This window comes from Panthera tigris, chromosome X (genome assembly GCF_018350195.1).
Source record: "Panthera tigris isolate Pti1 chromosome X, P.tigris_Pti1_mat1.1, whole genome shotgun sequence".
NCBI lineage: Eukaryota > Metazoa > Chordata > Mammalia > Carnivora > Felidae > Panthera > Panthera tigris.
Window position 1 is genome coordinate 96,151,581 of NC_056677.1, and position 12,634 is coordinate 96,164,214.

General features: G+C 43.7%; 1 protein-coding gene across 6 annotated transcripts in view; it reads right to left on the reverse strand.

Annotated features, from left to right (window-relative positions):
• The window catches only part of KLHL13 (kelch like family member 13), a 199,812-nt gene that overhangs the window by 39,724 nt on the left and 147,454 nt on the right, over positions 1–12,634 (reverse strand). For 5 of the 6 annotated variants that reach the window (XM_042974024.1, XM_042974023.1, XM_007091736.3 and 2 more), the window contains one exon: positions 2,364–2,505. The exons of the other annotated variant lie outside the window; for it this stretch is intronic. In XM_042974024.1, coding sequence (XP_042829958.1) covers positions 2,364–2,505 — 142 coding nt within the window. The remainder of the gene's footprint in view (positions 1–2,363; positions 2,506–12,634) is intronic. 6 annotated transcript variants of the gene reach the window in all.

A 12,634-nucleotide genomic window follows, 5' to 3' on the forward strand; every position in this document is an offset into this window, starting at 1 on the left:
AAATTAGCAGGAGTTGGGGCACCTGTGTGGCTCAGTCGGTTAAACGTCCGACTTCGGCGCAGGTCGTGACCTCCTAGTTTGTAAGTTCGAGCCCCGCGTCGGGCTCTGTGCCGACAGCTCGGAGCCTGGAGCCTGCTTCGCATTCTGTGTGTGTGTCTCTCTCTCTCTCTACCCCTCCCCCACTCGTGCTCCATCTCTCTCTCTCTCAAAAATAAATAAACAGTAAAAAACCTTTTTTTTTAATTAGCAGGAGCACGCACATTGGCTTTAACACATGACTAGGGGCATGGATACGGTGGATGTATGCTGGAGGGGTGAGTGAGTTTCTTTTAATTTTCCTTTAGAGTGATTAACGTAACACAAAAAAAGCTCTTCCTCTCAGACATTTCCTATCTGCTTGACGCCTCCTTCTCTCTTCCCAGAGCCTTGAATAACCAACAATGAAAGCCCGGATGTGGCATCAAGATGCCAGGAGATACAAGGCTTCCCCTTCCTGACCCTCACATCTCTGCTGATGAGAGAGCCATGGGACGATAAACCGTAAAACGCTGCTCCCACTCCAAACCAAAATATTGGAACATACGATGTCACCGAATCGCAGAGGGGAACTAGAGTGGAATTTCGAGATCTCCTGGTCAAGACGCGTTTTGGAGAGGAGACAGACGAAGCCCCGAAAAACGACGTGACACAACGAAGCCACACAGCAAGCCGAAAACTCGTCTCATACTCTACCGTCCACCAAACACTATACGCTAGATACAATGGTCCTTTGCCAGGAATATGCATGAAATTCACCTGGGGAGGGGCCCCTGGGTGGCTCGGTCGGTTAAGCATCCGACTTCGGCTCAGGTCATGATCTCACGGTCCGTGAGTTCGAGCCCCGCGTCGGGCTCTGTGCTGACAGCTCAGAGCCTGGAGCCCGTTCCAGATTCTGTGTCTCCCTCTCTCTCTGCCCCTTCCCTGTTCATGCTCTGTCTCTCTTTGTCTCAAAAATAAATAAACGTTAAAAAAAATAAAAAAAAAAAAAAGAAATTCACCTGGGGAGATGTCTTCGGAAAAAACAGGTAGAAAGACTGCTTTTTTTCCCCATCTCCCTAGAGGGAACACTGATATAATTTGATTATATCTAGAAGACACTGATGGACATCCAGTATTATATTGTTATTCTAATTCAGCAATGCCCTCAGAGGTCAAGGAGTGTCCACAATGGCCAAAAGTCCTGGGACCGCTTATCCTTATGCTAATTAGCTCTACATTGCCGTTTCTTTCTTTCTTTTTTAATTTTCTTTTAATGTTTACTTATTTTGGGGAGAGACAGAGCATGAGCGGGGGAGGGGCAGAGACAGAGAGGGAGACACAGAATCCGAAGCAGGCTCCAGGCTCAGAGCTGTCAACACAGAGCCCCATGCGGGGCTCGAACTAGGGAACGGTGAGATCATGACCTGAGCCAAAGTCAGACACTTAAGCGACTAAGCCACCCAGGCGCCCCCCCCTTTTTTTTTTTTTAACATTTATTCGTTTTTGAGATACAGAGAGAGAGTGCGAGCAGGGGAGAGGCAGAGAGAGACAAACACAGAATCCAAAGCAGGCTCCAGGCTCTGAGCTGTCCGCACAGAGCCCGAATCGGGGCTCGAACTCGGGAACGGTGGGATTGTGACCTGAGCCGAAGTCGGATGCTTGACCCACGGAGCCGCCAGGCGCCCCAACCACATCGCAGTCTGTGATATCTGTTTTGTTTTTTTTTTTCTCTTGGCTTTCTATTGTATTTCCGTCCTGTCCTTTGGCACTTGTTACCACTTACATCTATCAGTGTGTTTACGTCCAGCTGTCCTTATCTATACTCCCACACCTACTACTACTGTCAATGAGCTGAGACACCAATAAATATGATCTTCAGAACTATGATAACAAGGTGACAGTTAAAACAGGTCATGAGTGAGGAACCAGAAAATTTGGCGCAGGGCACTGTGATATTTATATTGGCTGAAACAAACTGGAAAGTCAATGTTCCCAGACCTAACATTCTTTGGGAAAGTGGCCGATAGCACGACCTTCTTCATACAAACAAAACAAATAACGAACTCTGGGGCTTTTTTGTTTTGAACATCAGGAAGGTATGCAGTTTTCCACCCAAGGCTTCTTCTCTGAGGTCTGTTTGCTCTGTGTGCGATCACGAAACTTAATTGTTTAAGAGCAGTTTTAGGTTCGCGGCAAAAGAGAACGGAAAGTACAGAGAGTTCCCACAGGCACTCTGCCCACGCACATGCACGCCCCTCGGCCCCCACCATCACGTCACACGTCACAAGCATCCTGTGTGGTTTCTGGGGCCACTTGAACATCACCGAAGAGACCGCTCGGATTACCTGTAACACCACGGAACTGTGGGTGTTGCTGGTAAAGATGCGTGTGGTTCCCGACTTGGAACACTGCAGATGCGACGAGAGACCCATGTCGCTGCTTCCGAGGGACAATTTCATGTGCTGGTCTTCGTCCTCCACCAGAGATCTGAAGATTTTTATAAATCGGAAAGAGAGGCCAATTAAAAGGTGATAAAGAACGCACGATAAAGACCTCATTTAGGGAGACAATCAGTCACGAGGGCCAATCGCTCGACTCCGGAATAGACTGCATTTTGTTTCGTCGCATTTGAGGCTGCTACGAAAATGACAGGTATTTGGAAAACGTTTTCGAGGGCGGAAAAGATAAACTGGAAGTGAGAAATCAACCTAAAGGCTGGTTCAAGACTATACTGACAGAGGGTTTTTGTGTTTTTAGTGCCGGAATAATTGCTTTTGGTATTGTGCTGTTGTGGTAGCAGCAACATCAAATTGTGTTATTCACAGTTAAAATTACTTTGGAATACCTAATTTTGGGAAGAGAAAAATAACAGCTATCATTTATTGAATAGTCACTATGCGTCATGTACTTGTCAAGAAATTTACACACATGACTTCGTATAATCCTTAAAACAATCCAAAGTTGGGGCGCCTGGGGGGCTCAGTCGGTTAAGCATCCGACTTCGGCTCAGGTCGTGATCTCGCGGTCCGTGAGTTCGAGCCTCGCGTCAGGCCCTGTGCTGACAGCTCGGAGCCTGGAGCCTGTTTCGGATTCTGTGTCTCCCTCTCTCTGCCCCTCCCCCGTTCATGCTCTGTCTCTCTCTGTCTCAAAAATCAATAAACGTTAAAAAAAATTAAAAAAAAAAAAAACCATCCAAAGCAAGAGGTACTACTATTATTTCCTTTGTATTAGCGGTAGGGAAAAATGGGCTACAGAAAAGTTTAAATAAATTACCTAAGGTCACAAAATTATGAAAGTAGTTGGGTCAGGATTTGAATCTACGTCTAGTATGATTCTAAATTCTGCAGACTTTGTTAATAAAAGTCAAAGATTAACTGATGTATTAATACACTGCTTCCTCTTCTATCATTAGTTGTGATTCTTTTTTTAAAATTTTTTTAATGTTTATTTTTGAGAGAGAGAGAGAGAGAGAGACAGAGCGTGAGCGGGGGAGGGGCAGAGAAAAAGGAAGACACAGAATCCGAAGCAGGCTCCAGGCTCTGAGCTGTCAGCACAGAGCCCGACGCGGGGCTCAAACTCAAGAACCGCGAGATCATGACCCGAGCCCAAGTTGGCGCTTAACCGACTGAGCCACTCGGGAGCCCCCCCATGAGTTATAATTCCAATCAACCCCCAACTGCACAAAAATTTTATATGTGAATTAATTTCTTTTTCTAGCAGTATCTCTCATTCATCATTTGGGGATTATTTAGTGAAACAGCTACAGCCTAGTGGCATTTCCATCTTTTCCAAGAAATAAAAAGTGGGAATAATAAATGCAAGCTATGCCCATGTGCGTATTACGTTAATAATTTTTCAGGATCCATAAAAAGCACTGGGGGACCTGGCATTCAACAGGTCAGTTAGTTGTTGTTGTTTTTTTTTTAATGTTTATTTATTTCTGAGGCAGAGCATGAGTGGGGGAGGAGCAGAGAAAGAGGGAGACAGGCTTCGAAGCAGGCTCCAGGCTCTAAGCTGTCAGCACAGAGCCCGACGCGGGGCTCAAACTCACAAACCGTGAGATCACGACCTGAGCCGAAGTGGGACGCTCAACCGACTGAGCCCCCCAGGCGCCCCAGGTCAGTTAGTCTTCATAGAGAATACGCAAACTACTTAATAGGGAGCCCCAGGTAACACTAAAAATTGATTACCACAGTACCACCTTTCATTATCGTAGACTAAGCAGGCTTGCTTTTCCTTAGGTACACGATGCTAATTTTTCGGTTGAGCGACTGACTCTTGATTTCAGCTCAGGTCATGATCCCAGGGTCGTCGAGTAGGGCTCTGTACTGAGCATGAAGCCTGCTGAAGATTCTCTCTCCCTTCCTCTGCCCCTCACGTTTGCTATTTACCTCGAACTTCCTACGTGTGGAATTGTTATTGTTTTTTTCTTTGTTAAGGTTTTCTTTTTAAGTACGCTCTGTACCCAGCATGGGGATCGAATCCCGCGGTCAAGAGTCGCGCGCTCCACCAGCTGAACCAGCCGGGCCTCCCAAATCATTTGTTTTTCTAACTCTGCCCTACCCGGTATCCTGAAGATTTCACGTGTTCACTACCATGCCTATAATCTCAGTTGATCGGTCTGAACGAGAAAATAGTTTGAAGACTATACCATATTAATAAAGATCCTGCTTTTTGAATGCTCACGTCAACCAAATGGTTTTAAATCCTATAACAATTAGCAAAAGTTCTGGCCTCAAGGGTGACATCAATTCCTCTTAATGATATTAGAGCCATGGTATAACCAAAAATGAATAATATATGACCATGTTTTATTCAACTCTCATGGATATTTAATAAAGAGAATCATTTAAATAAGATTTTTACAAGCATAAAAGAAAATGAATATAGCTGTCTACTAATTTCAGAAATAGCCTTAAAAAGAATTAAATTATATACATGACATACAGCATGCACACACTCCCACACCCTTTTAAACAGCTTTTGCAGGCAGACGTTTAAAATGATAGAATCAATTGGAAAAGTGGGAAATAGACTGGTATCCCCTGACCGGAAAATTTCCATTCAGACAGAATTATTTTAATGAAACATCCAAGCAGCATGTTTTATTATTTTCCGTAATCCCTGCACAGAACGTGGCACTTGAGAATTGCAACGTATGCCACCTGAATGAACACAGAATCTCATTTTTGTGGACATTTCTTTCTCATGCAGTGCCGTAAATGACCATCGATTATCATTTTTATAGAGCCACAGATGTAAAAGGGACAGGAAGAAAGCTGAAGCCGCATTGTGCCCATGACATATCCCGGAAATCGCTTTTTTTAAGAAACTACAGATAACAACTCGTTTACTTGTCATTTGTCTCTAGCTCTTAAAGTTGAATAGCAGGACGTGAAAATGCAGGCTTTCCTCGGCAAGATAATATGCTTGGCTTTCTAATTAATTCCTTCAAAAGCTGAAGAAGGCTTCACTAAAATCGTCTTCTTTATGACTTTTCATCAACATACTTTGACTTTTTACCATTCAGAACACTCCCTATTATTTCTGCATCACTAACAATACCTGCCATGTCCACCTTCTCAGCAGATTCGATATCCTCCTCTGTCTTCTTTCCATTAAGTTTACCGACTGGATGTGACGAGCATTGGTTTTCAACATGGCAAGGAGGGAAAACCTCTCAGCAAAGCCCAGGCCACAATTATATAAACCTATCCTTACAGGAATGATTATCTGAGTAATTCCAAGAACAAAGAGCATTTTAAAAATCTTATTGTTGGGGAGTGTGGGTGGCTCAGTGGGTTAAGCGTCCGACTTCAGCTCAGGGCATGATCTCGCAGTTCCCGAGTTCGAGCCCCACGTCGGGCTCTGTGCTGACGGCTCAGAGCCTGGAGATTGTGTGTCTTCGGATTCTGTGTCTCCCTCTCTCTCTGCCCTCCCCCACTCGCACTCTGTCTCTCTCTCTCTCAGAAATAAATATTAAAAAAATTTTTTTAAATAAAAATCTTATTATTTAAGTCATATGGTTAAAAGCAATGTAAAGACCAGCGGTTCTCAGAAGGGGCTGGAAGGCCAAGGGGATTTTGTTTCTCTGCCCCCATGTTTGGCAATGTTAGGAGCCATTTTTCATCGTCGCAAGGGTGTGTGTGTGTGCTACCTTCATCTAGTGGGATGCGGCTAAACATCCCAGCAATGCACGGGAAAGTTCTCGACGGCAAAGATGTACTGAGGCAAAAATGTCAAGAGTGCCAAGACTGAGAAACCTGATATAGAGAGATTAACCTACTCAGGAAAATTTTTCTAAAGCAATTTCATGTTCTAAACTACTTCCCAGTCTGAGGGTTGCCTACACGAGGTTAATGCTGGCAGTAAGAAACGCGGTGGTATTATTAATTACCACTAATTCTTCCAAGGCTACCGAACAATAAAATACCTCTGCTTTCTTCCAGCCCCACAATTTGAACAATCAAGTGTTACAGTAGATAAGTAGATAATGCTTTGGAGTTTTATAAGACAATTGTGCAGGAAAGCTTTTGTTCTATATAAATTCGTGTGAGAATAATAATTTTCTAATTCTGCTTAAGACAACTGCTATTTGGATTCACTTGTACATGCTAACTCAGAATCAAGCAAATCCCAGGGGCGCCCGGGTGGCTCAGTCGGTTGAGCTCCGACTCTTGGTTTCGGCTCAGGTCATGATCTCACGGTTCGTGAGTTTGAGCCCCGCATCGGGTTCATCGCTGCTGGTTGCGGAGCCTGCTTGGAAATCTCTCTCTCTCTCTCTCTCTCTCTCTCTCTCTCTCAAAATAAGTAAACAAACTTAAAGAAAAGAATCAAGCAAATCCTTCCTAAATAGTCCCATTTCGTCAACTCTATAAAATTCTTCACCAGAGAGAGTATGTTCAGCAATTTTCTGTTCAAAACTCAAATCTGTTTCTCGTGTCTGTGTATTTGCTATCAAGCCACTCCAGCCCACCCCACTGCCACCGGACAGATCTGGTTTTCTTGACAATGACCAACCACGGAGCACAAAAGCAATCTTTCACAGAGTGTGCACGAACCACTCAACCGTGCTTGTTCTACGAGAACAACGGCTTTTTCAATGATTCTCCCGAAAGCATTGCAAAGGGGGTCGACTTGAACATACACAAACTATGCTCTTTCTTTGCACTGCCACTTGAAGACAAAAGAAACAGGAAGTCCAAGCAACTGTCGTGCTAACAAGGTGATGCTAACATCATAATCTTGCCTAAAAGACAATGACCGTACTTTAAAAATCACTCCCGAGGGAAACGTGTGTCCATGTTGCGAGCACACAACTCATAGGGATCTCAGTGTGAATGGTTAATAGATGGAAAATGGTCAACCTCATTAGTATTCCAGAATATGCAAATTAAAGCAAAGATTCCGTCTTTCAACCTGTAAACTTAAATGAGAAATTGCTAATTTTTTAAGAGCCGTCAAATGGACACTTTTTTCTTTTTTTATGGTGAACACCAGGACAATGAAAGATGGTGCATTACATGGCTGACCCGGTAGGGAGAATGTTCTGCGTCCATCTGGTTGAAACATGTTTTCTGCAGCGCATAGTTCTGTGGAGGTTATTAGGTTGGTAGACGTTCTATAAAGAACCCGTGCCCTCAGGATTCACTACAGCAACTGGGTTTGTTGATATGCGCTGTGAGTAAGGGAAGAGTATTACTGCGTTATTTGGCTCCAAAGTGTCAAAAGGTCTTCTGACACTCCACACCGAAAACAAGAAAACAAAAGACAAAAACCCACCAGAAATTCCCCCCCCCCGCCCAGTCCACTGGAGTGAATACTCGTATGTTTTAAAAACGAGGTATCAACTTGATAAATGATGGAACGCACATCTCAGTGTCTTGCTTTCCAGCACTGCAAGCACCAGATCATGTTATGCAGAAAGCCAGGTGAGGTCAAATATCACTGACACGGAAGAGGCGACGTTGCGGTGCTCTTTGAAATCACTAGCACGAAAATACGTGAAACATCTGACGTTTTTGTGTGTGGAGATATCGTACGTGCCAACCCAAGCCCTGGCACGTTCACTTCCTGCACACGTCAAATGAAGACCAGCTCGTTAAAAGGGTGTACGCGAAAGATGCTGGATGTGCGGGAGAAAAAGTGCTGCCCAAGACTCTCCGAATCGTCGTCAAACTGTCCTCTGTACTTTGCTATGTTGTTTTTATTTCTTTTTTTTAAAGTTTATTTATTTATTTTGAGAGAGACAGAGACAACGCACGTGGGGGAGGGAAGAGAGAGAGAGAAAGAGAGAGAGAGAGAATCCCGAGCAGGCTCCACACGGAGCCCGGTGCGGGGCTCGAACTCACGAAACCGTGAGATCATGACCCGAGCCGAAGTCGAGAGTCGGACACTTAACTTACGAAGCCACCCAGCCGCCCCTCCCATGTTGTTTTTAATTTCCGATGGGGAAAAACATTTCTCAGAGAAAGTGACGAAGGTAGAAGTATCTGAATGACACCTTGAACCTTCCTCTCTTCAGTTCCCAATTAGCCTCACAGCACTTCTTTTTGGTGGCCACGATTATATTACAAAGTGGCTGAAGCCGACAGTGTGTTTTATTTCCTTTTTCAAAAGATTTAATGTTTGTAAGTACTCTCTATACCCAGTGTGGGGCTCGAACTCACAACCCCAAGGCCAAGAGTTGCATGCTCTGCCGACTGAGTCAGCCGGGCAGCGCCCAACAATGTACTTGAATAACATGACTCCACTGTAACAAAAGAATAGGGGGCTCTAAGTTAGCGTTAAAAGGATTACACGAGGGGCGCCTGGGTGGCTCAGTCGGTTGAGCGCCGACTTCGGCTCAGGTCACGATCTCGCGGTTCGTGAGTTCGAGCCCCGCATCGGGCCCCTGTGCTGACAGCTCGGAGCCCGGAGCCTGTTTCAATTCTGTGTCTCCCTCTCTCTGACCCTCCCCCTTTCATGCTCTGTCTCTCCCTGTCTCAAAAATAAATAAACATTTAAAAAAAAAAAAAAAAGGATTACACGAAGACTGTAATTTCTCAGAGTCACGGTGCTACCATAACTGAAAGTCAGCACCCGTGGGTGAGTATGCAAGAACCAACGATAACAAAACAAAACACAAATAATACTTCAAAGAAGTACTCCCCACTCCGTTTGTGTCTTCTGCTCTGAAACAGAGAAGGGTCTGCCGGCCTCGGCATTTGCTACATGAAACATTTCTCGCCATACAGTTGCACGGCAGGTGGGGGAGGAATGTAGCCACCTGTTCTCATACTCATTTGAAATTGAGTGCTAAATCTGTCAAGGTATTTCCTTCCACCCTTGAGAAATAAATTAAAAACTTAAGATGGGCAAAGTTGTTCCCCATTGATTTTTCTATAGATTCAAAGTACGCGCACCACATTGAACGCTAAAGATATTTATAACCATCCTACCTCACAAAAGTTAGTCTTAACCATCCTTCATCACCCCTCCCGGGCAAAAGCTGAATGATACACACCACACACACACACACACACACACACTCAGCTTCCATTTAAAAAGAATGGGAAATTGTTTTTAAAAAATCAGAAAGAAAATTCCAATGTATGAAGCAAGGCAATACGTATACAATACGTCTGGTATTTTCAATTTAAAGAAGGAAAAACAAAACTTGAAAGCTTCAAATATTTTAAAGATACGTCCCAACTAAAACGTCATTTATAGCGTCATTACACAAAGAAATCGTACATATCATAGCAACTTTTCTTAATAAGGCATAAATTAATAGCCGTTTAAGAAACTATGGAGAACGTATCTCTTACTGAGGTACTTGCCTGAAAGAAATCATGCAAGATAAAGCTTTGGTTAGTTATTTCTAATTTTTAGTGACATAAATGCAAGCACCTTATTGTCAACTCGCAACGGATTCGCTAACGGAACTCTTTCGCAGGTACGATATAAAATAGAGGCTAATCTTCCCAAGGCTTTCTTTCCTGCTGCAGAAATACCAGAATCCACAGAAGAGAAAGAGGGTTCAAGGTGACAGGGTCAGACGGCAAAATGATTTTCTAAAGTAACGAGGCTTCCCTATATGCCTGTGTCTGTCACGTTTAAAATAAAATCACATTAATAAATAGCCGATGTCGCTTTTAACATAGAAATAAGATTGTTTCTCCCGCACCTGCTGTGTACTCGGCATTGCACCAGCCACATTCTCGGAACAATCCCATTTTAAAGACAGGAAACTGAAGCTCAAGAGGGTTTAAGGCTTCATCATGAGTCTGGCAAATTATGATTTGAACTTGAGTCTGATTCCAGAGCCCACGACGGTCCCATTACACCGAGCCCCCCAAAATAAGTGAACACTAGAGAGTAGAGGCCCTGAAGCAACTGGCGTTTTGATGCTTCGTTTCTAAACACAAGGAAGATCTCAGAAAGACACATTCTGTCAACGGAAAGTAAGTTTCTGGTTGGATTAATTCAGTCGACAATCACCCACTTTGACCACCTCCGCTAAAACAATACCATTGCTAGAAATCACTCATGCCCTTCTCCCAACACACATAGGGTAAGGAGGTAGCATCTCTTAGTACGCAGCTCAGATCAAGTTTAGGGAGAACTTTACGATACTGATATCAACATTTAAAGGCACAGATTCTGAATTCCAGAGCCGCCCATCACTGTCACGGAAATAGCACTACAGCACAGATGAGGGAATTGGGCTAAACAAATGGAACAACAAATGATACCCCATTAGAGAACTATGACAGGATGAAAGTTAGTTACCCGAACCATAAAGCATGGGCACCAAATATCTCAATCCTGGCCCCGACAAACTTCAAAACTAATGTTCGCTCCCTCTACCTACCGTATTGCCATACTTTTAAGTCTTTCTTCCTCTTTTAAAATTCACACACCAATTTAGCTACATCGAGCGTCAGGTATCTAGATCAGAAAATTCGTCCGTTTTGAAGCTTGAGCCAAGCTATTTCTCATTCTTTACTACTATTTCTCATTCTTTCTCTATTATTTCTCATTCTTTACGTTTCTTATTAATACTGTGATAAAAGACAGATACATAGATACACACACACACATACACGCATAACCTGAAATAGAGATAAAAGAATGGATTCCCAAATGCTGATTCCATACCTACGATATATAAAGTAACCAGGTCAATGCTTCCTTGCCCTAAGAAGCCATAAGAAGGTAAGAGACGGTGGTATAGGGAGATGGGAATGTGTAGGTGTGAGTTAGGGAAAACAGCATGCGTTCCCATCATTGTCAATAACCCCCTTCCCAGGACACAGAGAAAATAGCAGTTATAATCCTCTGGCCACACATAAGCCTTCTGGAAGGGTGAGCCACCCTACAGCCAGCACCAGCCCCGCCATGGAGAAGTCTAGCTGTACCTGAGGCGGGGAGCAAGCCTTGTTCTTCTTCAATCCTCAAATGAAGAAACTGGCATGGGAGCTCCGATACCCCGGCCAACTTTCTTTAAAGGGCTTCTTGCTTTGGCTCCCAGAAGATTGGCTAACGAAGGTGTCGTTCTTACTTCTATTATCTGGACCTCACCAACTTTGAAATTTGACTGTTGAGCTATGGTGCATTTCAACAGGAGAGCGTGTGATTAAAGAATTGGGCTTACGCCTGCCTAAAATTTCAGTCTATTAAATATTCAAACATCCAAGTTATCCAATTTTTGAGTTTATTATAAAGGCTGATTCCACAAACTCAAAACCAATTAGAAATCACTGAGACAAGTCTCTTTGGGAAGAGGAGAATCATTAATCAAGCGGTAAAAATCCTATCCTTGTCTGAATTTCCTAGTTATATTGAACTTCGTAAAGTCAATAATTCATGACCGGATCTTAAGGGAATGTTTATTTCTCTTTTAAAATGAAACATGACAAAAAAACCAAAGAGTAATAAGACTTTTAAACTTACAAAGTAATAGCCAATTGCATTCCATGTTTTAAAAAAAATTTTTTTTAAATGTTTATTTATTTTTGAGACAGAGACAGAGCATGAGCATGGGAGGGGCGGAGAGAGCACGAGGCACAGAATCTGAAGCAGCTCCAGGCTCTGAGCTGTCAGCACAGAGCCCGACGCTGGGCTTGAACTCATGGACCATGAGATCATGACCTGAGCCGAAGTCGGAAGGCTAGCCGATGTGAGCCACCCAGGCACCCTGCATTCCACGTTTTAAGAAGCATTAGTGGCGGCTGAGTCCCACTGCCTTTATGTCTTCAAAGCGTGTAATAAATGTAACAAATCTCAACCTTGATTTTGCAATGACCTACAGGCATCTCTAGTTATGTCAATGAATGTGGTAAAAAATTCACTACTGAATCGATCACGTTTCAATATAACATGTTTAATGTGATGTAACCAAATTGGGGCGCCTGGGTGGCTCAGTCGGTTAAGCGTCCGACTTCAGCTCACTCACAGTTCGTGAGTTCCAGCCCCACGTCCAGCTCTGTGCCGACAGCACGGAGCCTGGAGCCCACTATGAGTTCTGTGTTTCTCCCTCTCTCTCTGCCCCTCCCCTGCCCCTGCTCACACTGTCTCACTCTCTCTCCCTCTGAAAAATAAACATCAAAAAAAATTTTTTTAATATGATGTG